This window comes from Synchiropus splendidus, chromosome 6 (genome assembly GCF_027744825.2).
Source record: "Synchiropus splendidus isolate RoL2022-P1 chromosome 6, RoL_Sspl_1.0, whole genome shotgun sequence".
Lineage (NCBI taxonomy): Eukaryota > Metazoa > Chordata > Actinopteri > Syngnathiformes > Callionymidae > Synchiropus > Synchiropus splendidus.
The window spans coordinates 19,356,698-19,381,943 of record NC_071339.1 but is presented as its reverse complement, the minus strand read 5'-3'; the positions used below and the strand labels follow the sequence as shown (position 1 = coordinate 19,381,943).

The 25,246-nt window shown below is 41.4% G+C and overlaps 2 protein-coding genes across 2 annotated transcripts in view; both read right to left on the bottom strand.

The window, feature by feature from the left end:
- Positions 1-288: 288 nt before the first annotated feature.
- On the bottom strand, positions 289-18,861 carry shmt2 (serine hydroxymethyltransferase 2 (mitochondrial)). The gene is made up of 12 exons (XM_053868900.1): positions 18,728-18,861; positions 14,037-14,225; positions 11,031-11,110; positions 9,833-10,033; positions 9,586-9,667; positions 8,250-8,372; positions 5,682-5,821; positions 4,944-5,106; positions 4,369-4,468; positions 3,479-3,634; positions 1,858-1,965; positions 289-1,324 (listed from the first exon to the last, which is right to left on the bottom strand). The coding sequence occupies exons 1-12, from the start codon at positions 18,758-18,760 to the stop codon at positions 1,197-1,199; spliced, it is 1,503 nt and encodes a 500-aa protein (XP_053724875.1). The 5' UTR covers positions 18,761-18,861; the 3' UTR covers positions 289-1,196.
- A 1,886-nt stretch (positions 18,862-20,747) lies between these two features.
- The window catches only part of LOC128760922 (neurexophilin-4), a 50,026-nt gene continuing 45,527 nt past the window's right edge, over positions 20,748-25,246 (bottom strand). The window contains exon 2 of the mRNA XM_053868665.1: positions 20,748-22,058. Coding sequence (XP_053724640.1) covers positions 21,258-22,058 — 801 coding nt within the window. The 3' untranslated portion in view covers positions 20,748-21,257. The remainder of the gene's footprint in view (positions 22,059-25,246) is intronic.

Sequence of the window (25,246 nt, the reverse complement as noted above, 5' to 3'; positions counted from 1 at the left end):
CAAGAACTCCGACAGACACTTTAATTTTTTTTTTTTTATACCACACACGTTACAGGTTACCAGGTATGTCCAACGTGACCGTCTTCTGTCCCCTCGTCACATTCTTCATTGTAAGATGAAAACAAATAATACCCAGGAAAGCGCCAAAAGTTTTCAAAAATATCAAAGTGACTTCCGCCTGAGTGACACAGTTTTGTGTCCCCCCACTTTAGTATGATATGAACGCGCTCTGGCTGCAGCTGAAACTTTCCATTGAGCCTCTACTTGTTGAAAAGGTTGAAAAAGATGCCACAATCCTTGTGTTCTTAAAGTATTTTATTACAACTCCGTTAAATCTAATCAATACAAATACTTTTATTAAAGTTTGACATGAATGATCACGTGCCGGACTCTCCAGGTACGAAAGCAGGCGACATATACCGTAGTAGAAGGCTGATTGAAATGGCAAAGAGGAACTCATGATTTTTCTGTTCATTTCACGAGCTGACCAGATGAAAAGTCCTTGCAGTGAAACAACAGAACCCCGTCACTGATGCAGTGATACCGATAGCAGCTGTTTGTGCACGCTTGACCAGCGACATCACCATGTTCACAGTGAAGCCCAAAAGCCCAGACAGCAACCTTGGTCCGATAAGATAAATTAGGAGGTCTTTATTAGTCTGTATTAAATCATTGCAACTAGGTACCCTGAAGAAATAAAATAATAAAAACAGTGATGTACAGAATGACACCGACTATGACAAAGGAAGTGTCACACAGATTTCATTCCACCTCCATCTCATACTGCATGTAAGTGAACTAGGGAATACTGCCTGTGTGTAAGAGGTTGGATAACAGAAACAAGCTGGCTGACTTCTTTAGTAAACTTTGACCAGCTTCTATCCACCCCAGAGATGACAGCGTCTACAAGTGATACTCCATTTTTGGGTGCTGGTTCCTCTGACATGTGGCATTATCATGCAAGCGAAACAAGGACAGCAGAAACACAGGGGCTCCATGTCATTAGAAATGAACTAAGGTGCTTCAAAACTCCAAGCAATTCCACCCGATTTTATCCTCACAAATGCACATGAAAGAAACCATGAGAAGAGAACTGAAAAACCATTTGCCGTTGATACATAAAAAAAAATAATTTGCTCTTATAAAAATCTGACGAATCGTAGTTTGTCTTTGCGGTGATGGCGGCCGTGTTTTTCCTAGTGATCCAGGAAGCCAGGCATGGGGAAAGGTCGGGCAAAGGCTTCCACACGGTGGCGCAGGTCAGCGATATGCGCCACCGTATCTGGATCTTGGAGCAAGAAGTCCTTGAACTCCTGGAGCTTTCCTGTGGTACATAAGAGGAAAAGACTGGATTCATTCCCTCATCATCAACAGAGCTGTGCAAGGCAGGAGCTGTGTCAGTAGTAGTTTCACTGCTTTTTATGATCGTGTGTAATGTGACACTGCGCAGCCCAGAGTGGAGATTTCACCAGTCTTATTAGGTGCATGATCTCCGAGCATAAACCACAGCTGGATGATAATGGCTTAGCTGTATGGCTCAGCTCTTCAGTCATGGGTTATATTTACCGGTTGGTTTTTCACCTGAGTTCTGTTACCAACATACTCACCTCTTCCAATATTTTGGATTTATATCTACAGTCTTTCAATAAAAAGTATATAAAACAATATAAAATGAAATAATTGTTGACCGTTTTCCTCTCCTTGTTTTAGAAGACTAAAGTAACAAAATGCATTTTACATTCCAGACTCTTTTGTTCTTTTGTCTCGACAGCCCTCACAACAGTCACAATATACAATGTGGGATTTCATGGCCCACCCTGTTCTACTGCATGACAGAACAGAGCAGACTGAACTCACCAGTCTTCTTCTTCACATCAAGGGCAATCTTGAAGCCCTCGTCCATGAACTCAACAACCTGGACAAAGTCAGCTTCTTTGAATTGCCGGGAGGTCAGCGCCGGGGCACCTGGGTCATGGGGAGACAAATTGCTTTAACAGTGACATGAACCAGTATTTCGGCTGCAGATTCAAATTCATATGCAATACAAGTAACGTTCACGACCGGGATCGGTTCTGACCAACCGGTCGCAAGTCACATTGGACGCAAGTCAAATGCCATTCAAAATAGCCAACGCGAGGGTTATAGCTACTACTGTAGAGGTAGATGGCTGTGTGAGAGTGAGATGCTGGGATACTGTGCTGCCGTAACTGTCGTATGCATTGCTGGGCTGCTACGTGCTGCGGTGGCAGACATTGAATTATTAAAAAACAAACAAACAAACAGACAAACAAACAAACAAACAAACAAACAAACAAACATCTGCTGGCCGTGATTGTAAGTACAGGCGGACACAAGTCGAACAGGTCGTAAGTCGGATGTTACACAAACACCCTTCACAAAAAACTAGGGCCGCGGCACATTATACTCAATTAATTACAGCGTAAAAAATAATAATATTAATCTTTTCATTTGTCAGTCCACAACATTGTACAATGATGTCATAACCAAAACATCGATGACGGAGAATGAGATGATGAGCGGAAAGCATAAAAAAACCTCAGGATATAAGCACAAACACATTGTGGAGATGACGATACCAGGAAACAGAAGGACAACCAGTGAGGGTCACGGCTGTGGTCAGCATGAAGAGAAGCGTCATTTGAATGGAAAATCTCAGCTAAGTTTGAGGATTCTTGGCTTAGCCACACTGAAAACTGCTGTCCTTTGTTCCCTCTTGCTTCACCACTCATAGCTCTTGGCTTGTGGAAGGTCAGTGTTACCATGCCCTGTATTATCAAGCTCAGAAAGGGACAACAAAACCCAATACTTGTAAAATACATCAATACTAACCTTCCCCTGACTCCAGGAAATTTGTCCTGCTGGATATTTATTAATTATTCCTACAGCCATCATCAGCAGCGATAACCCTCCAACCCCCCCCGTGGATGTGGTAATTAAATGAGAAGGTGAAAAGTGTTTTACTCTAAGTGAAGTATCTGTAGCTCCAGAACATCCTGGAAGATAATTAGAAAGCAAAACATGCTTAATGAATCATGATCCACCCAGCGCTGGGGGCATAATTGCTGGTTGACTCATTTACACGTGAGGGACCACGCAACAGTTTAAACAGCGTTTTATAGTCTCAACCATTTGAAGAGGCCGGCGCAGAGCCCAATTACCCAGGATAAAAGAAGAGCTTTAACAGCACCTTCATAACTTGACGTCTTCCTCTGATACACCGTTTAGTACACTACCAGCATCTTCAATGATATTCTGAGTTTTTCAAAAACATCCATCGGAAAGTTTCAGTGTTCAGAGATCAGTTTGGATACAAACAATTCCGGTGCATTCAAACAATCCTATCTGGTTCATCAATATTGTTTTATTCTTCATACTCCAAGTATTAACGGCACCCTGTAATCCCTCCAGTGACAGTGTCGTGCCACTAAATTTAAGAGCGGGTGACGGCGTCTCTCACCTAGCCTGAGGCCACCCGGAGTGAGGGCGCTCTTGTCCCCGGGGCAAGTGTTCTTATTGGCAGTGATTGACACCAGCTCCAGCACCCTCTCGGCCCGAGCGCCGTCGATGCCCTTGGGCCGCAGATCCACCAGGCACAAGTGGTTGTCCGTCCCACCTGAAATATTCAGTGGTGTTAGGTCAAAGGTCTGATCAGAAGGAAACGCGCGCCGTCGATTAAATAAACAACAGAGCTTTTAAGCAATTACAATGCTGAGTAAGCATATTAAGAGTCAACACATAGCAGATTTTGTGTGAATGATTCTCCTCACTGGAGTCTTGCCAAAACAAAAGTTCTTAAACAAGAGCAGAACGATTGCTTCATCTGCAGCGGGGCGCCAGCAGGAAACGCAAACACAAAGGAAGACAAAGCAAGGGCAGGGAGTGCCAGTGGTCATGACTGCTGCCATCTCACACCGCCTGCAATCTTCCGGCGCTCTCTGGAGAGACTTAGTGCTGCTTTTCTAAGCTGCGAGCCACACAGCCGCTGACCGAAGGTTGATGCCTATAAACATTCACAGAGCTGAAAAATAAGACCACGCGGGCTGAGGGCAAGGTCGCGACACGTCTCTGTGGAGATGATTTGGAGGAGAAAAAAAAAACAAAACGCTGAAGCAGGGAGTACGATCATCATTAATCTTAATGAATTAGCATTCTCTTTGATTCATCTCACCAAATGTTGCGCAGAATAAACTAATTTTCTGTGTTGACAATATTAAACAGTCCTGTCTGTCCAGGCTTATACTTCGCGGCCTCGCACGCCTTTCAGCAGACTAAGAAATCCTGCATTCTTCGGAGCTGGACTTGCCGACGTACGTGGTGAAATTTTAAAAGCATGATATTGAAACGCACCCGATACGAGAGTGTAGCCCTTGCTGAGCAGAGCAGCAGACATGGCCTTGGCGTTCTTCAGCACCTGGTCGATGTACTCTCTGAACATGGGGGAGTTTGCCTGTTCAGAAACCAAAGGATGATTTATTAGAAGGCCGTTGATGAATTAAAGCAAACATGTCACTGTGAGGTTAGCCGGATGTAAATCTATCTCTCTGTCCTCATGATTCAAAAACCCTGTCTCCTGAGTGTGCTGAGGGCTGCGAGTCACGCAGGACAAGTTGGTTCCAGAAAAACCAAAAAAAAAAACCAAAGAGTTTTTCTTAGCCGTTATGACTAATAACATTACTCGAGTTGACTGCAGCATATTCAGATCCATTCTTCTTTGGTACAAGAGGAAAACAAATAAAGAAACATCAGTCCTTTTTATCTGATTTAATTTTCTACAACAGTCCAGCCGAGCATAAAATCCAGACTCCTCACACTTCAGAAGGAGCAGCCACCGTCGCTTATTGAGAAAAAGACCGGAATGATGCAGCTTGAAGTCAGCGGAAAATTGTGCACGGAATTATTACGAGCAAAGAAGTTGGGCTGACCTGTCGGAGGGCCACGGCCACACCGGCGATGGCATGGTTATGAGGTCCGCCCTGGAGGGAAGGGAAGACGGAGAAGTTGACCTTGTCCTCCAGGTCATACATGATCTCTTTCCCCTTCTTGTCGACGGATCGGACTCCCTTGCGGTAGAAGATGAGACCGGCCCTGAGAGGAGGAGTTTAAAAACTGGTTTACATGAGTCCCTTGATAATACATTAATATTGAAAACACTCTTATTTTTACATAAAGGGTGGAAACAGGGGTGTACAACAGCTTGGGTTTGAATCTCAGGTAAGGTAACCTATGTTACAACAAGAGATGTTGGGAATCCCTTTGAATAATAATGCCCGCTAAATGTCATGTAACTAATTTATTCCACTGTTTTTGTCTCAAAACCATTGTTTCCCAATTAACTATTTCAACCAATCTCCCTAGATATCTTACGAACCTGTCTTACCAGATATCTTACGTTATGAAAAACATTGAAATTTCAGTGGTTAATTGAGTCTCTCTTAGACATTATCGTGGACCGTTGCAGTTCCTTCAAACCCCCAGGAAGTCTGATCAAATGAATGAACAATCGACCCTCTCTGGACATTCCAACTGAATGACGTGAGAAAAAGATAAAGATAAATAAAATAGAAATAAAAAAGACTGCTGTCCGTTTAGCAGCATGGATCCTGTTCATAGCATGCCATTGTTCAAGGTTCTTTTGAAAACACTTAGTCAGTCTTTCTCACCTGGCGCCACGGAGAGACTTGTGCGTCGTCGTGGAGACCAAGTCAGCGTACTCAAACGGGGAAGGGATGGCTCTGGCTGCCACGAGTCCGCTGATGTGAGCCATGTCTGCCAGCATGTAGGCCTTGATTTCAGTACACAACTGTGTGGAAAAAAAAAGCAATTCATTGAACTGCTGGAGTCATCTTCAGCTTGTTGCCTTTTTCAGCACAATTGTTAGCCACAATTTCTCCTTTTTTTTTTTTACAATAGAAAAACCTTGTACATGTCATAGTACCATTAGTGTTTCGGTTGAACAGCAGCCTTTGAAAACACTAATTTAAACCCCTTTTTAGCCTAGAAAAATGTTTTAAGAATGTTCAGATTACAATAGTAGTAATGGAGCTCCTCATTGTTAATTTATAATTATTATGATTGGCAGGACGGACTGCTTAAAATCACACTATGAAAAACGGCAACTCCATGTTATGTACATGTAAAAGAAAGAAGTGCAGAATGTACAGCTGAAAATGTGTTTGCAAGAGAAAGTTGACATGACTGATACACACATATGGCTGCAGACAAAACAGCAGATGTCCACCAGGCTGATGTGATCTTAACAGGGTTTCGTAAGGCATGTGTGGCTAAAGGAGTTCTTTTATGTCATTTTATGTGGGGATGGGAGACTGGCAAAACACCACATTGCATGTCATGATGGGGGCCAGTGTTTCAAAACAAATCAGAAGACCTTACAAGAAGTTTCTAGAGGCAGAAAGAGGGTTTCCACTGAGTTTGATAATGTTTTAATTTTTTGCCCAACAAAAACGTTACAGTAAGTCCTCTACACACCCAACATTTGATGTTTTGACTTCATGAAACGCCACATTTATTGGAATTTCAATTTTTGTCGGGAATGTAACACACAAACTGAACACAGCCCACAGTGCCAGTGTCGAGTAGTGGCCAGGATTTGTCCTCGACTACACCTATTTAACACTAGTCGTGTTCCGTATAATCAGATTACATTTATTAATTCCACAGTGGGACATATTTTACGTTCTTGAGTTTTACATCTAAGATTGACATCAGCATGGTCAAGTGGCGTAATCTGGAGGACGGTGACAGAGGAACTGAACCCAATCCTAAGAAGATATACTGTACTGCTTTGTGGTCATAATGTTTGATCCTGCTTCAGGATAGGATTTGGGTGATGCAGTAGTGCTTTATCTGAATTGGATGGCAACAGTTCAGCCCAAAATCTACCAGCATAGTCTAAACAGGGACTGGAGCCGATGAGCACTTGAAAGCAATGTTTTTCTGTTTTGTTTGTTTTTTTAAATGACCATTTCATCAACTATACTGCCCAACATTTGGGGGGGGGAATGATAACACTGACGCAATGACAATAGTTATTATTTTTATATCCAACAATTACGGAGATCCTCTGAAGTCCAAATTTCTTGCAGTAAAGGAAGAGGAAAAGCAGAGGTGTCATCCGGGTCGGATATCGTAGAAGATCAGGGGGATTGTTTCATCTTGCTCCTTTCGGTTTGTAACTAAAAAACTCAAAAGAGTCGTCTTAAAATAGACCACTGTCTGCCGAAGGATGCCAAAAACATGTTGATTTAAGGTGCTGCTGGGTAAAAGACTCAGTGGTGATTCTGACAGAAGAAAAACATTCTCATCTCCAAATGAGCAACTGGCGGACACACGCAACTTAAACAGTCAGGAAAGTTCACAACGATTTGTAAAAAGGTGATTTGAGACTTGGACATGAGCCATCAAGCAAAGGGGCGGATAAAATTTGGATTTTATTCCGCAGTGAGACAATTGTTTTAAACAACATCATCTCACAGAATGATTGAATCACAGGAATATGGCACCGGTGTGGTTCACGATCAGTGGGAAAACAGAGTCAAGCGGGGGGAAAACAGCACTTCAAAGCCAAGAGCAGAGTAGTTCTGGTACTTGATGACAGAAAATAGCTCAACGTAAAATACAGCTCAATGAGGACGTGCTCCATTTGATAGTAGCTAAAGAGGATGAGTACACCATACAAGCATCGATGGAGAGAATGAAGCTGTGGGGTTCAACAGCGTGGATAAAGGGGCCTCTTGTGGACTTTGAAAGAGTGCAGTGGAGTGTGTGGTGGAGAGTGGACCAGAGAGTGAAATGCTACTGTGTGCAAAGAAGCTAAAAACAAGCCTGGACACACTTTGTCATACTAGTTCACACGAGGCAAAGATGAAAAAGAAACAGAAACAAATGAAAATATTAAACTTCGAACACTCCGCCTGAACTCTATTGTCAGACTCTCAAAACTGCTCTTTTTATTTATACCTCCGTGGGTCTGTCAAAGGAGGGAAGATTGGAGAGATGTCTGGTACCAAAGTGACTTGTTTATCGTTCAATCTCAACTATGAGTAGTTTGACATCACAAAGAAATAAAACACATTTCCGACATAACTCGCGTAGTAGTGATTTTTAAGAAAAGGCGAGGCAGATGTGACTTGCACAGGAGTCCAACTGGAAGTAACACAGGTCAGAAATAAATGTACAAAAGGTGAAGTAAAGAGAGTGTTCTTATGCACCTTTTTAATACGGGCGTAGTCAATGAGGCGGGCATAGGCACTGGTGCCAGCGATGATGAGCTTGGGTTTGAACAGCTTGGCCGTCATTTCCATCTGGTCGTAGTCGATGAGTCCTGTGGCAGGCTTGGAGGAAGAGGGAGAGCACGAAGGTCAAAAAGCAGGAAGTGAAAGGGTGAGAATGAGTGAGGAGAACAAGAAACTGTAACACTTATTTCCACTGAAAGATCAGTCCTTTCCATGCCGGTAAAAGTAAGAAATCTTATCACCATTAAACACCTTACATCCAGCGCCATTTCCAACTAATGAAAGACACAATTCCTATTTTAGCACTATGCTTCACTCTATAGAACACAGATGACATGAGAAATTGATACATTTAACTTCTGATAGGAGGATTTGAGTGTTGCCTTCTAGGAACAAAAGTACTCCAAACAAGTCAACCTTTTTACATGATTTAGTTCACTAAACTCTCACTTCTGAAAACAGAAAAAAACAACAGTAAGTCAGCAAAACTTCCACGCCAAAGTTCTGAACCTGAAATGACCAAATCACTCCCAATCCGAGGTTTCTTTCGCTTCGACTTTGTAATCATCTCAGCCATCTTAGCGAAAAAACAAAGGTGGTGATGGCAAGGATTGAGAGGGAAAGTTTTATATATACAACCTGATAATGTCCCATCTCCAGAGCGCATCTACGGATGCCCCCTCACTCTATCAAGCTGCCCATTGTGAAGACGGAGCCGGTGGTGCTGGCCAGCCTGTCGATTTCCCATTATCTCTCTCGCAGAGGGGCTCTGCAGGCCCATATATCAGCGGGCTCGGACATGCCGACACTCACGGCCATCCATCAGCCCCAGCAACACTGCCACATGACTGTGACTGCAGTGCTAATATTTGATGCTTACGTTTGCAATAAAGTATAAATATTCTTTGAATGTTTATTCACTCTTTACAAACTTATGAGTGTTTCTGATATTTTAGACACCTCCCGAGATTCAAGACACTTCTCACACCAAGACTATCAATATTAGCAATTCAAAAAGTGATCCACATAGTTATGTGAATACTGAATGCCTCCTACTTAACTTTGAAATTGAGCAAAGCATCACTCTTGAACAGAAAATGACCGTAGGGACCAGGCTGCCTTGATCGCCGTCAACACCTTCCGTTTTGGTTTAACATTCACCTCACAATATCTTTTGTGTTTAGAGCTTTAAAGTTTTATTATAAAAATGCAACTGATGAGCGACCAAATAAGTTTCATTTGACTGTTTATCAGATACACTTGAGCACAGCAACAACTGGTGAGTTGATATCAGCCATGAGGCTCCACTTACATTCAGCTTGTAGGGCATCGACTCAAAATAGATCGAGGTGGCCGAGATCCTCTTCACGTCAGACATGTAGCCGTGAGTCAAGCTGGGGAGACAGAGGTAGACTGCTCAATAAATGCAAGGGCATCAACTAAAGCAACACTGATCTGATTGTGAAACTGCAGCTTTAGGAATGGATGAGCTGACAAATACATTTATAAGAGGGAAAAGTTGAAGCATGTATCATTCAAGAGCAGAAGAGGATACTGACTGTCCTCCATCAGGCAGATCCAAGCCCATGATGCGGTCATGGGGGTTGAGCACTGCAGTGTAGACGGCGAAATTAGCCGGGGAGCCAGAATACGGCTGCACGTTGACGCCCCACTTGGCTGGGTCCAGGTTGAAGGCATCCAGTGCTCGCTTCTGGCACAGTAACTCAATTTGGTCCACCACCTCTGCTCCACCATAGTACCTGTTGGTCATTAGAGGGCAACATGATGGAAGACAGCACCACAAACACGATTGAAATCAGTTCCAGACCATTAGGTGCACATGAATATACTGTAAACTGCACCCACTAAATTTAACAAGACAGAATTTGTACGAACAAAGCCGCTGATGCAGCATACGCTGTAGGAAGGTCAGTGGTTCCTGTGTACTGTGTTCCTGTGTATTTCCAAAGAAATGATCCATAAAAAACAACCCTTATCATGCGTCCATATGAACTGACCCAAAACTATGTTGTCAACATTCCTGGCTTGCAGGTGGTGATGTTAAACTCTGGCAACAAATGATGTACACTGCGCATTAGGGTTAGCATAACAACCCAAATGTCAAACCAGAGGCGTGAGTGTGGACTGACGGGGAAGTTAACTTGTTGTCTTACAAGAATAATTGACTAGTAAAAAAAAAAAAAAAAAAAAAATCAACAAACACATGAGTCAGTGACCAGAAACATGAGCTTTTCATGGTTTTTTTTCCAGTGTTTGTAGCAGATCTGTGGTCAATCATACACAATCCATCAATGATGGCCCAAGGAGTAATTTGTAAGATTTCTATTAATTCTTGCTACAGAAAAACATTGGCTTGAAATATTGAACTGGTGTTGGCTTCTTCTTCAAGGATTATTGTGGATAATAAAGAATATCAATAACCTTCTCAATCATTTTCTCAGTAAATTATGTTCTCCTTCTGACTGTCATGTGTGTCAGTGTGAGTGCACGTGTGTGCACATGGGGGAGAAAACAAAAAGAACACTTATCGCTCACTCAGCGTTCTATCGTCAAAACATAGTGAATTGGCTGGATATATGATGCAATGTTAAAAATAAATGAAAATAAATTTATATTTCATCGCACCCAAAAAGCGATCACGGTATTGCAACGCTTTTCTTTGGAGGAGTTGTAAGAAGCTGAAGGCAGCAGTTTTCAAAATATAGGGTGTGGTTCAAATAGAAAAAAAAAACTGACCGTCTTCCTGGGTATCCTTCTGAGTATTTGTTGTTCAGACAGGAGCCCTGAGCCTCCAAAGCCGCTCGACTGCAGAAATTCTGTTAAGAGAAGGGGGGAAAAAATGCACACTCAGATCAATGGCACCAGTGGACAGAAGGGACAAGGACGGCAAATTAAAGTCTGTTAAGTGATAGTGAGAAATCCCCCTCAAGCTACAGGCAATCACTACCGTATCGAACCTCTGGACTTCTATGGACTAACATGCTACATTCCGGATCATTGGGCTGCTCCGGGAGATCAGAGAAAGCAATAAACTTTTCTCCACGTGGGCACAAATACCAGCGAGGCCTTTTTTAAACTAATTTGCAATGTATTCCACTGAGAAAATAGATTTGAGGGGAACATGACGACAAGCTATATAAGAGAGGAAAAAACATGTTTTCTTCTATATCTGAGTTTAATGAACTAAAGGCGATGGTTAGCGTGGTTGGCAGAAGGGATTTAAAAAAAAAAAAAAAAACACTTCACAGAATGGAAAATCCTTCTTAGGCAACATTGAGCAGATTTTTTTTTTTAGATTCAAAAATTCAACAAATGCCATTGTTAGAGAAGTGTCTGCATAATGCAAACATTATTTCATTTAATAATTTATAGTCTCATCTGCACTTTATTGGTGTTTTGAGAGGTAACTCAATTGCATTTTTAATAAAATCAATTTCTAAAATCTGTCTTTCAAGCTCTATATCAGAGAAATGCTGCCGACGAAACATTTCACAATCGTATTGCTTGATAAAAACAGCAAGTAACTGACAGTAAGCACTTTCAGTTAAATTAACTTTACAATTTTCAGTTACAAGCTGAATAAAAAAATCTGGTTAATGATATTAGAGTGACGTTAGTTCTTCTGAGAATTATGTCACATGGTCCTTTATTTTCAGACTTACATGTTTATGCATGTAGTCACCGCTAGCTTAACATTGACAATCATTTTTGGAAAAAAGGAACTCTCAAAGTTATATATAAAAAATAATATCGTTAGTAAATAGCAACCATGATTTAATGCCAAAAAACACACACATAATTATAATATATTACGTTGGATGATATAGTATATCACCCAACATAAACATGTTGCGCCTTTGTTGATTTGAATGATCAGAATTTTACTGACTTGATTTATGGAGTAAATAATTATTACCTCATATTACTTTTGTTCTGTTTTCTTATTGCATTCTTATTAAAATAGATTTACGGTAAGGTGATCTGGAGCACCCAGGAAATAAATACATAAAACATATATAGGTAGAACATTGAGAAAAAATAAATAAATAAACATATATAAGCAGAAGATTGAGAAATAAATAAATAAATTCTAACAGGTCAACTTATGGACTTGTTAACTTCTGGTCTCTGTGTTCCCTTGCTACATATAAAGTCTGAATTAACATAGCTATTCACTTGAGGCTACTTACAACATTAGATAAATAATGCTTTAGTCAGGTTAAATAGGATTTTTCAATGACCAGATGTTGCCATTTTACTGCATGTTTTAACCATTGTCTGTCAGTAGAATGAATGTCACAGATGAAAGAACCACATGGGCTCAGAAAAAAAACATCACTAGCTATATTATTTGCTCATCATTTTGAGTTAAGTGGATTGTTCTTCATACAATAAGAGATATTTATTTGTAACAAGGTACTATACACAAGTTTAAAATGCACAGAATAGTTAGGGTGCTCTTGCGCACCTTGAATAAAAGATTTAGTGCAGAGGGAGTGTGTGCCATCTACTTCGACACGTGTAATGGGGAAACAAAAAAATTATCTTGATCACTCATACTAACATATGGTGACCTTACTGTATCTGATTAGTTCTGTTCTCAATAGCAGAAGACGGCACGAACTTCCTGCTGAAGCAGCATGCCGACGCATGTTTGTGTCTATGCAAATACCCCACCTGGGAGCCTAAAGGAGATGAAGGCAGATAACTCCAGCAACAGCTTCTTGCAACGTTTGTCTGTCATTGAAATGACTGAGTGTATGTCAGACTGCTTAAGCAAATGTCGTGCACGTGTGACAAAACACTCCCTATGACATTGTGGGAACATTTGGCTGGACCCCATGAGGTTAAGCCTCAGTTTGAGGATGAAGACTTCAATAATAATAACTGCGTCACTATTAACTGGGTTAGAGTCCTGGTTAAGGTGAGCCATTTGTTTTGGATGGTTAGGTTTAGGAGGAGAGGCTGGGGAAAGCATGATGGCAATGACCTCACAAAGTCCCCACAAGAAAAACAAACACACGTGTGTGTGTGTGTGTGTGTGTGTGTGTGTGTGTGTGTGTGTGTGTGGATAGGAACGGAAAAGTGTCTTCTCATTTAAAGAAAGCTGCTGTGAAATATGCCTCGCAGAGTGAGCTAGGGTGGAGGCAGATGAAGATATCAGCCTTATCTCATGGTGGAGAGGGAACAGATATAGTCTAGTGAACAACCACTGCTGAGCAAAGACAAAACAGAAAGAGCAATGCTTGGGAAAAAAAAGACTCCTTCTCTGAAATGTGAAGTTATTTTAATTTCACACTGTCGGACCTTCGACAGAAGAGACTATGTGACAACAGAGGGATTCTGATTCCTGCAGCGACGAGAAGACTGGTGTTTCCGTACAGAGGAAAAATCTTACAGCTGGAACCATGACAACCTCTGTAGGTGCACCAGCTGCTTTTTGGGGCCGAAATGGCAGCTCTTGTCGGCCGTTACAGGTCTATGTTTGTCCAAAGTGGTCCAAGAAAGGAAAATTGGTAAACTGCCACAGTCGAACAGGATCCAGTAATGCATGTCAGGATTGCAGAGCAGCCTGAGTGGTCTGACACGGCGGTAACTATAGCGCAAAATGAAGGCATCATACGAGACACTACTCTTCACACTGGTGGAGAGGTCTATGATCTCGCTCAATTTTCCTCCTTTCCAGTTAGCAGAGCCTTTGGAAGTATCCAAAGAAAGGCGGTGATTGCTTAGCACTGTTACCTCTGATGCGATCAGCTCCAAGCCGCGACACTGTCGGTCCTTCTCCTTCTGCAGCAGATCCCACATCTCGGGGTCGTCCTGCGCCAGGCTTTCTTGGCCCGTCCATGGTTCTTCCTCCAACCTGGAACTGGCGGCGTGGGACTGCTGCCCCCGGACACACAGGCGGACTGGGGCTTGCTGGCGCAGAGACTGTGGGGGTGGGGCACGGAAGAGTCAAAGCTGATGAAATATCATTTCACAGACAATACTACGGACACCCCAAATCTAATTCCTTAAAGAAACACAACATTTGAAGTCATCCGAGTTCCCCCGTCTCTCTCTCTCCCGGCTCAGCATAATTAGTTGGCTTGTTTGCATCATATCAATAATCAGCCTGGTTGTTCAATTATGCCGGCATCAGCACTTTTACAAACGGAGTCTCTGAGTTTTACGGCCTCAATGTGCCGGAGCAGGCGAAGAGAGGACACATTCAGCACTTCCTCCTTATCTAATCTGCACTGGGGTTGGAGAGTTACCCGCTCCGCCGCTGTGAGTGAGTCCAGTGGCTACTGATCTGTCTTTCGCCCCAGATCTGACCATAAAACCTCCGACTGGTCATTTAAAGGGTTTTCAAGGTAGGTTGATTCAACACACTGACAATGATCAGCTCTGTGGGGGCAGAAACTCACATGATACTATGCCAGACATTTTGAACTTCATCACTGTTTTGATTCAATTTCACATTTCCACAGGAAGAATAATGATATATATATATAAAATCTAATAATAATTGTTGGTACTTTTCATTATATGCAAGTTGCAGCGAGACCACAAAAGCACTTTTCAGAATTTTTACCAGAATCTCATACACATACTGCAAGGCATAAACAAATCCTAATCCAAGACTAAGGAGCGAGTGAAAACACTTATAAGCAGAGTTCAGAAAAAATGTGGATTGCAGTGAGAGCAAAGAGGCTGACCACTTAATCAAGAGTTTAACGACGGTACATGTTGAGATCAATCCCCCCCGAGTCGGCCGGTAGTCATCATCTGCACAGGTGTGCCGGCAGGTGAGGGACGGCCTCCCTTTAATAGCATCATTAAAAAGTCATTTAGACAATATTTAGTATTGGCTGAGGATGCCAACGTGACTGAAAACTACATTAGGCTTAATCAACCATGCTCTTCATATTTGTCTGTGGCAGAGGACGAGGAGTTCCAACTGCCTCCGAAATGCACGTAACAGGGAAAACAGTCTTGGACCACCTGCAAAATGAAGTTTTCCTGAAGTCCTGTCACTGAACTACCACACGTTTATCTGATCATTTCTTTGTTGTGCATGGTGTTAACTATCAAGCTCAGCTGGTTCCGACCCTTGTCATGTCATATCTCAAAATCTGCATACATACTTCAGTTCTTTTAAAGTGCTCTTTTGAAGAGCGAGAATAGAGCCCTCTGATTACATTACCTGCCAATATGTAATGAACATTCCATGACATCTTTTTTAATGATTATTATTTGAAAACCTACATCTGAAAAAAAGGCAAAATATTTAATAACCTAAATATTTACTGTATTTGAAAAACAGGTATAAAAATGAAAAAAAAAAATGTAACCACATTGGACATTGGGTATTATTTGATATTCGGCCAGCATTTTAAATTTTATTCGGCCACATATTTTCATTTCAGTGTATCCCTAGTAGTGACATTAATTTGTTAAAAGTATTGATTTTTAAAATAGTTTTGCAATAAATAACAATTTTATTAATGATGATTATTAATCAAGGCAATATGAATAGTAATAACAATAAAACGCGCTTAAAGTTAAATAAAATAAACATTTAAATAAAGCTTAAAAAAGTTTGGCAACAAGGCTGCTTGCTCAGCTTTAAAAGACACTTAGGAGGGCAAAATTGGAAGAGGGACCCACAGACAGTGTTGTATCTCTAGATTTAGAATCTGTTCTTCCTTTTCTTTTTTTTCTGGAATTCTACAGTCATTTATGCGAAAGTCCCAGTTCCACCTCCTTGTAGCATTCACCTTCATTCCTGTTCTCCTTTCGAGCCCTCCTTCTGTGCCTGTTATTCCCTCTCAGCTGCTGAGCTCTCCTACCTCATTTCCCTGCCCTCATCATTCCCGGAGATTAATGAATAAACAACGGTAAACTGATCCAAAAAAAGAGTGCAGACAAACAAGAGCCAAATATGTCACTCCTGGGCTATTTTAAGATAACCAATTACACCATTGTTTGAAGGTGAACTACGTGACAAAAACACTGAGCATAGGGGATGGGATCGGTCACGACAGCCTGGGTGCTGAACACCGGTGCCGGTCACTGATGTACCACATCTGAATGCACAACTATGTTACACTGAGCGGTCCACTTCCTGTCGACCGTGCGTGCTGAAGGAACAGCGGTCGACAGGTCAATCACTAGAAAAACTGTGTATTACTTTTGTCCATTTCCTGTGTCCGCTATCAAGAGTCCATTTTCCAGATGACTGCTGTCCATCAGCGCTGCAGAAAACAACTATCAGCTTGATAAAGCCACAAAAATTGCAGACAAAAAAAAAAAAGATCAGCATCCGCCTGTCTCTCACTGAACAACAGTCGGTGACAAAATGGCCAGAGATTCAGCCCGGATGGCGAATGTTGATGAAATCTTGAAGATGTGAGGAGGCGCGGAGGGACGGTTGCACGGTCATGAGTCCAACTTATCTGGGTCACAGCGTTATCCTAGTGATAGCTGAGGACAAAATGTTACTATGTGTGGTAATCATGGGAGAAGTTCATGCTATTGAGAAAGTCATATTGAGCAATCCCCTGCCATAAGAAGCACGGATCAGCAAATTAAAATAAGAAACGGTAATAATAATAAGTGAAAGACAAGATGAGCTAAAGGAGTTGCACCTTCTGTTAGGACCAGTGGGGTTTTAACCAAGTTGAAATTCAAGCAAATTTGAAGAAGAAATAATAATGTGATTCATTTGAGGGCTAAACTTACTGGACTTGGAGTTTTAACCGTCAGTATTTTCTTTTCTTCATTCACATGCTCATGATACGTGGTTAACTTTAATGGCTAAAAAAAGTTGTAAAAGTGAAAACAGTTGACAGTTTCAATGCCTGTTACGAATTATCGATATACAATGGAGACTAGAGTGTGACTCATGTGACTACAGTTGAGACCAAAATGTGACTTCAATGAAGTCCCATGATCACCTGTCATGAGACGGTTAATGAATTAGGAGCAGTATGACAAACTGGCAAACACTCACATTCAGTTCACTCAGCTTTGAACTCGTTCCCTTTTGGAAAAAGTATTCAGTGACATTAGCATTCAGACATACAAATGAGAATTCAGATGAACGAAAAAAAATCCATAATTGTTATGTAATTGTTACGTAGGTTAATGTTTTCATGGGGGTATTTACAGTACATTTTCATGAACTTTGAATCCCATTCGGGACAAAAACTTCCAATGGCGAGTACATATCTTTGCCCTTTAACAGCCTGCAGATTCTCCAGACTTGATCTTTGCTCTTCGCCTAGTTTGTCTTGATAATGATAAGCATTATTTGCAAATAAATTAACCCAGCCAAAGAAGGGAGATATAAAAGGCAAGTACTTGACTGAGCATGGACATTCTGCCCAGTAAGAATTTGCTCAAGTTCAAGTCACATGGGGCAACATGATGTGTTGCTTATCCCCAACTCACCCCTCTGAGGTCAATCAATGAAGAAAATGTAATATTCTTAACCATATAATGTACATGTCAGCTGAGCAGTAGTACAATTCTATACAAAATTAGATGTAAAGATTTCTTGTTTTCTACTGGTGTTAATTAATCTGTGTTCTACGTTTTTTCTCTACTATTATACACGTGTAATATATTTAGCCAAGAGACTTCACAGACACCCTGTATATACTTAAATAACTTTTTTTTTAATTGAAGCACTGACAACTTTGCAGTCCTATTCTAAATACAAACTCAGAAGCCAAGGTTATGCATATCCAGAAACACGCAATGTTCCAAACTTTTGTCCTCACATGACATCCTTTCAGATGAATCCCATACAGGAAGCGACACATACTGATGTGGCACAGTCTGAAATGAAATAACCCAGTTCTGGGACACGTCACACAGAGGCCCTGTGAATGTATTGGTATCTAACTCTATCTTGTACATCTCACCATAAATCTTTACACAGCTTCTCGGCTTAACACTGTCAGACATAAATTCAAGTATTAAAAATGTTAATAAAGGAAGAGTTAGTTGCAGTTCTTTTATGAATATAGGCAGAAAACTATTAACTGAGTTGTAAATATTGGCGACTGTCGGCACATTACGCGTGAGATGCGATGTTAGAAGTGCTGAGGACAGAGAACAGCGTGGTGCTGCTGTTTAAAGCACATGATGAAACTGAGCAGTCGCTGTTGCATCATCGCTGCAGCACCGTGAATGTGGCCGCTGGTTGCGCTAACCAAGGACTCAACGTGACGGACGACAAACACCAACAGGGTTTTAAACTGCCAAGTACGACGTGTGCCGTTTAATTCAGCCGCAAGTGACCAAACTGACCATTGGTGAGCAACAACAAACACCACAGAGCAGCGTTTAGCTAGCAAGCAGTGCCTCACGGACACATTCAGCAGGACGTTTATTCCCTCTGAGAACACACTGAACCTGAGCTCACCTCGTGTCTGACTTACCCGAGTCACCTGTCTGAAGGCGAAGGTTAACATGTTTGCAGCTTTCAGGCAGGAGGAAGAAGCTTCAAGCTCTGCTGACAGACTCGAAAGAGCGACTGGAGTTGCTGGCAACGGATGGTGACGCGCCCCCGGTCGCAAGGCTTCATGGGATATGTATTTTTTCAGCGACGATCTCCCACAACTTTGCCATGTTACTGCTTGTTGCTGCTACAACAACGACTTATTTATACCAGCGAATACGTTGTACCTTACATGGATGAATTTTATGCTTTACTATATTCTTCCAGAATATTCTAGATAAATATTTATATCAACATTTCTCTTTACTTCAATCTACTTTGTATAGTCTTCTTCTTCTTCTTCTTCTTATTGTTGTTGTGTAGTACCTCATTGTTTTGTTCTTTTTTTGCTACAGTACACATGCACATGCCTTCTAGTTAGTACTATACACAACCTAGTAATGTCTCACCTGAAGTGCAGTACCTGGAAAACATGTTCTCAAGACTGAAATTATGACAGACGGACACATCTGGATTGTTTGTATCTGTGTGTGTATGACTTGCAATGGTGACATAAATAATTTGGTCAGTCTAAATGGCTTATTAATTGTAGTTCAACTTAACCATTAAAAATCTAAAATCTAAAATATTGCCCTCATGTGTTACACTAAGGTGTAACAGAGATCACAGAGATGTCATGTGGATGAACAATAAGTAACTCTTCATGGATTGCTGTGGCGTCTGATACTGTATCAGGTCTTTTCTTCTCTCGAGCAAAAACTGACCAGGAAAACTATGTAGCACACAAGATAATAATCTGCATTTGGCGGAATAATGCTGTCCTGAAAAACACAGATGCATACAAACCGTGGTAGAACGACAAGGCAAACATGGCTCGCAAAATGAGAACTGCATTCAAAGGTGACATTTTTTGTTAAAACTTCAACAAACTATTGAAGTCTTGTTAAAAAAGAAGGTCAGTCTGCCGGGTTTGGGTCTAAAGTCAGAAGGAAAACATGGTGGATGCTTCTGATTTATAGAGAGCGTCTGGTGTGAATGCGTTATGAAATCTATCTACAGTCAAAAATAACACATGAAGCAAATTCACTGTGGTTATCGGTACCAACCCATTTCAAATGACTTCAACTTAAAAATGTGATGCGATAACCACTGTTCCTGTGGGGATGTGATGTAGTTGAGTTGGACTATTCAGATAATAGCAAAGGAGGCTGGACATAAAGTGAAGGGCCCAATTGCTGGAGTGAAAAATACACGCATGGATGGTTTTATTCAAGCTTTGGCATGTGTAACTCATGCATGTATAAATTTAAAACTCAAAATCACAACCCAAATATCAGGGCTTTACATACTATGGGGACTTGTAAACCTCAGGGGCCATTCCACTGGGTCGAACCAAATCTCAAATCAAATCTTTAAATCCAACCAGTGTCGAAGAATAAGTTCAAGAGACCTCGCCACCTTCTTCGAGCCTCTGAACAGTTGATCCTGAAAGACATTCTTCCGAAAGAAAATGATCATGTGGAAGACTGGATTACGAATCCAGACAATGCTTCAATTTATTTATGATTTTATATTTGATTTATTTACTCAGTAGTTTATGTTTTGAGAAAATATACAGATTAGAATCCCAAAAGACGTTAAAAAAATTGTGCTTCAAAGACTGTTGCTGATGAATTATAAGAATGAATTATAATATTCAGCTCCAACGATATCGCGCGGTGCAACAGATAATCCCTTCTTATTGTGTAATGTGCCAATGCCCTTAAAAGGGCAAACTTTGGGGTTCCACTTTTCTCGCACATATTTTTGAAAATTAAAACGACATATCTTCACACAGAGCTTCGGCATGAATTTCTAATCAGAATGAAATGTAAAATGTTTCTTAATAATTTCCTTCCCAAAGAAAGATAAGGTGACTTTGTAATAACGTAAAGCTTGCCGTCAGTAATTGAGCTTCCGGCTCTGTGAGAACACATCCATCAAGAAGAAGACACACCATTTAAAAGATTTTAATGTGCTTTTTTTCATACATTATATTGTATCCAGCATAGCATTTCTCATACATATAACTCTCTTTATATTCAGGGATTGAAATGGAGAGCCGAGAGGATGATTAACAGTCAGTCTACCAGAACATTACAGCTGCCACACAGTCATGGCAGCGCACACAGCCACTCGCTTCAAACTTGGAGGGCAAAACTGATTTCAGCTGTTTTCAACTGAGGGCTCCAACTGCAAAAAGTAATAACACAGGAAAACAAATATCCCAAAACAATAAGTGTCTCTAGGAAATTACTACATTATTTACAGAAAATGTCAAATAAAACACAAAGTTGTGGGGGAAAAAAAATCAGTGTTATTTAAACCTGTCACATCCCGACGATCGGAAAAACTGATTATACTTGATTTAAATCCACATTTCACAGCAGTTTTCAGGCAAATGCTGTCCACTGCTTATTTTTCTTTGTGTATATCGATAACATTATCATCATCGTCTCATCGCAGTTCTCTCATCCAAAGTACGGGTGCTCGTTCTGGAAGTTGTAATCCGGACACACTTTCTGAACCAGCTTATAGTCGATGCTGAAGAAGGAGATGAAGATGCAGATGACCTTGAAGGGTTTGGCGCAGAGCCAGGCAGCGTGCGACTGGGTGTGCTCCGTGAAGCAGGTCTGAGACGGGTCATACAGGCAGGGCTTGGGCTTCTTGGATCTGTTCGTCTTCTCGTACTCCACTCGGCAGTTAAAGGTCTTAACCTCTTTGGGGTCAAAGGTGGATTGTTGAGTCTCCTGGATCTGGACCTCCTGCTGGGCGTGAGGGGGCAACTGCTGCTGCTGGAGAACCTCAAACTCCACCACCTTGGTGGGCGGCACGATACTTACGGTAACGTTGCCCAGACTGGACGAGTTGTGGCGGAAGTAAACCGTAAATGTCCCGTTGATGTGATCCACGATCTTCCCTGTCACCAGCAAGCTGAACTTCATGGTCTTGACGTTGAAGTAGAAGTCTCCCCAGCCAAAGATCTTCTTGGTCTTCATGGCCGTCTTTAGCGAGGGCTTACGTTTGGAGCGATAGCCTGTCTGGTCCAGGAGCAAAGACTGATTGCGGGCTGTGTCATAGGGGTTATAGAAACTGTACGTGGGCGGTTTTGACTTCAATGGCGTCTGGTCGATGGAAGATGGGAAGATTCGGGTTTGGTACGGAGGCTTGACGACTCCTGTTGTTCCTCCGACACCGTAGGGAACAGTCTTTGTCATTGACCCCGCTTTGCCCAGGTCTGAGAAATCCACCCGCTTCTCTAAACCTTGGACCTAGAAACAGAAAAACACATACATGTTAGTGCACTCTAAATCACATGTCGATTTGGATTCTCTTTGACTGGCACATGGTCAAATGTTAAAACTAGTGGATTCAAACTTAAAAAAAACAGTGGCTGCCACCTAAAGAAAAAAATCCAGCGTAGATCACAGGTGAAAGAGTATTATGATTGATTTGAGTTGTCAAAATATAAATTGGGTTTCGCTAATATTAAGCATGAACAGACCTTCTACAGTACATACATTATGAGACGTAGTTGTAAGGGATACAAGTGGTGGTCCCTCAACGTCATTTATGAACATATGAAAACTATATTGACATGCCTGCCACGAACAGAAGTCAGAATCAATATAACTCTGGAAGTGTAATAAAAAGGAATCATATATTGAAATCTCCACATCACAAGTTGTAATTCCTGGCTGATAAATATCACAGTAACTTTAAGTTCAACTCCAGTAAGATTCGTAGCTCCACCAAATACTGAGCCACATAATGACATGAATTTAACCAACCATTTATCCTGCCTGGCTTTTCTTGCTTTTAAATTGGATTCTTTGAGATACCTTCAAGGTCACCTGGAATACTAACCTTTTAATTCAAACATAAGTAAGGGAACTTTTTTTCATTTCTTTCATGTGGCAACAGTTCTTTTTCAAACTCAGGTCAAAGTCAACTATCAAGTCTAAAGAGAGATTTTATTTGAGAAATGCACAAGTTAAATTTCTGTTGAGTGTGCCACACATTAGTTCATGAAGAATGGCCATAATTTATCTATATAAATATTACTATCTACTAACTATGCATTAGTGGGTGTTGGAGTTGAAAACATTCATCCATCCAGTCAAGCCATCTTTAGATGGGTAGACTGTGTTGTGGAAGACTATTCTGTGGCATTGGACGTCTAGAGATAATACATCAAAGTATACGTTGGTCAGGGTAACAAAAAGCAAAATGATTTTCAGACAGATGCATAAAACAGCATATCCACGAGTGGTGAGTTGTCACCGGTGGCGCTCGTATAAACTCTTATTACCTGCCATATGGAGCATTCATTTATCTTTTAAAGAAACTTTATATGGATTGAGTCTTCCTCTTCCTCAGTAGGGCACTGGACAAAAGTGCCCCTTCACCACGGCAGATCAGCCTATTGCAGGTATGTAACAGTCACATGACGCCAGATATTCATCCAGTCAGCACCCTGGAATCTGTTTCCTCAGCCAAGTTTTATAGCAGAAACTCCCTGTAAATTCAGGAATACTATTCTGTTAGGGTTACATGTATTGAGTTGTTAGAATGAGAAACTTGTGCAACCCTCCCAAAGATTATTCACCAACAGTCCCTCCTAGCCACAGTACTGAACAAACATTTCTAAATAATAATGAAATTATCAAATGATTATCTGAATTCACGTTGTAGTCATGTTTAAGGTGAACGTCTCTCTTGAGCACTGTGTACCATGTCATTTTCACAGAAGTCCGAGTTGTTAGATGTTGTTGTGCTTCATCTCCCGAATAAAAAAAATGCGAAACTAAAACCATCTATTTTTGTGAGCACTCTTAATTTTGTTGTCACAGTTGCTCTCGAGAGCAAAAACAAGCCTGAGCGCACGTGTGTGTCTTTTGTTTGTTCCGACAGCTTTCCTCTCTTTCATCCTCTGCCTCTTTGCTCATTCACAAGCTTTATTGACAAGAAATCTTCCTTTCAGGTCTCATCAATCACATCACTGTCATGCTCTCACTTGTACACACACACGAACGCACACACACACACACCCAGGAAAAAACACATCATGCTTGAATCCGGTTGCTGTCAGGGAGTGACAATGAGAAGTATTACAACTATTTGCAGGGTTATAAGATCCGTCCCCTGGGAGTACGTTTGGACGAAAATATTCTGCAGGTAGATAAACAAACAAACAGACAGAGCGGGTTTAAAAACAGGATTTGATCTTGCGTTTGCTCATGCGAGGATGAGGATGAAGTGACAGGATCGTGTCAGGACCCTCTTCCTCCTTCATCAATCACCAGAGCAAATCACAAGTCTATTTTACAACTCGTAGCGGCGAGCTCCCGCTAATGTTGTAGCTCATTCAATTATTGTATCTGTTGGAGTCGGCTTTTCATTAAAACGCCAGTCGGACGTCAATCGTTGGGCATTGACTGTTGGTGAAATAAATGAAAACATATTGATCGGTGGTCAGTTAACTGCTAAGTAATCATGTTTTTAATATCCAGTGGTAATTACTGGGAGGAACACATGCGCTCCCTGTCATCATGAGGGGAGTTCTGTGATGTTTACATAGCACTTCCAGCATTATGAACAGAGAGCTTTGCTAAGGCCATTTCTCTTTACAATGGCTCCTTTTCTGTCAGGGGCTGCTACAGTAAGTCCCCATCTCAACCTATCTAGTCACACCTGTCCTCTTCACGTCCTCCACATTCATGACCCTCAATGGTTCTTTCCCACTTCTTCCCTCTCCAACATTCTTTGTCCACCATGCCTCTCCGTCTCAGTCTGTCCTCCTTAACTTTGCCTCCAAACTTGTTCACGAGTTGTCCCTGAGATTTATTTGTTTCTAACCTTGTCCTTTCCAGTCACTCCCAATGAAAACCTGGACATCTTCAACTGTGCCACTTCCACTTCTGCTGCTTGTCTTTGGGTTAGGTCTCCTGTCTCAAAACCTCACATCAAATAGTAAGGCATTACATCAGCGAATAGAAATATAGGAGAGGTAGATTGAGTGAATCTAGTGACACAGCTCCTCTTTTTCTTTGAGGAACCATCATGCTGGCATCTACACAGACAATTGAGTTACATTCCAGATAAGGGAATATGCTAAGAATAAAGCATTTTAATTATTGTCTTTAAAATCCCTCCTCCTAGTCACAGAATATCACTATCTTCTCCAATAAAAACTAGCTCTGTCTGGCACTTTTAAAAGGTAAAACATAAACAGAGAACTACGCGACACATTCTCACTCCAAAGGCGCAACATATTGCTGAGCAGCAATTGGCCGATTGCGCCCAAGTTGGCCATCCAAGTTTCCAGCTCCATTGCACATGTTCAACTGAACAAATGTTTCCCCTCCCACACAAATTCTTGAACAGTAAGGATGTGGATGTGTGGTGTCGATCATAATCTCGCATTGCTACTTTCCCAGTCTTGCAACTCAGTCTATAA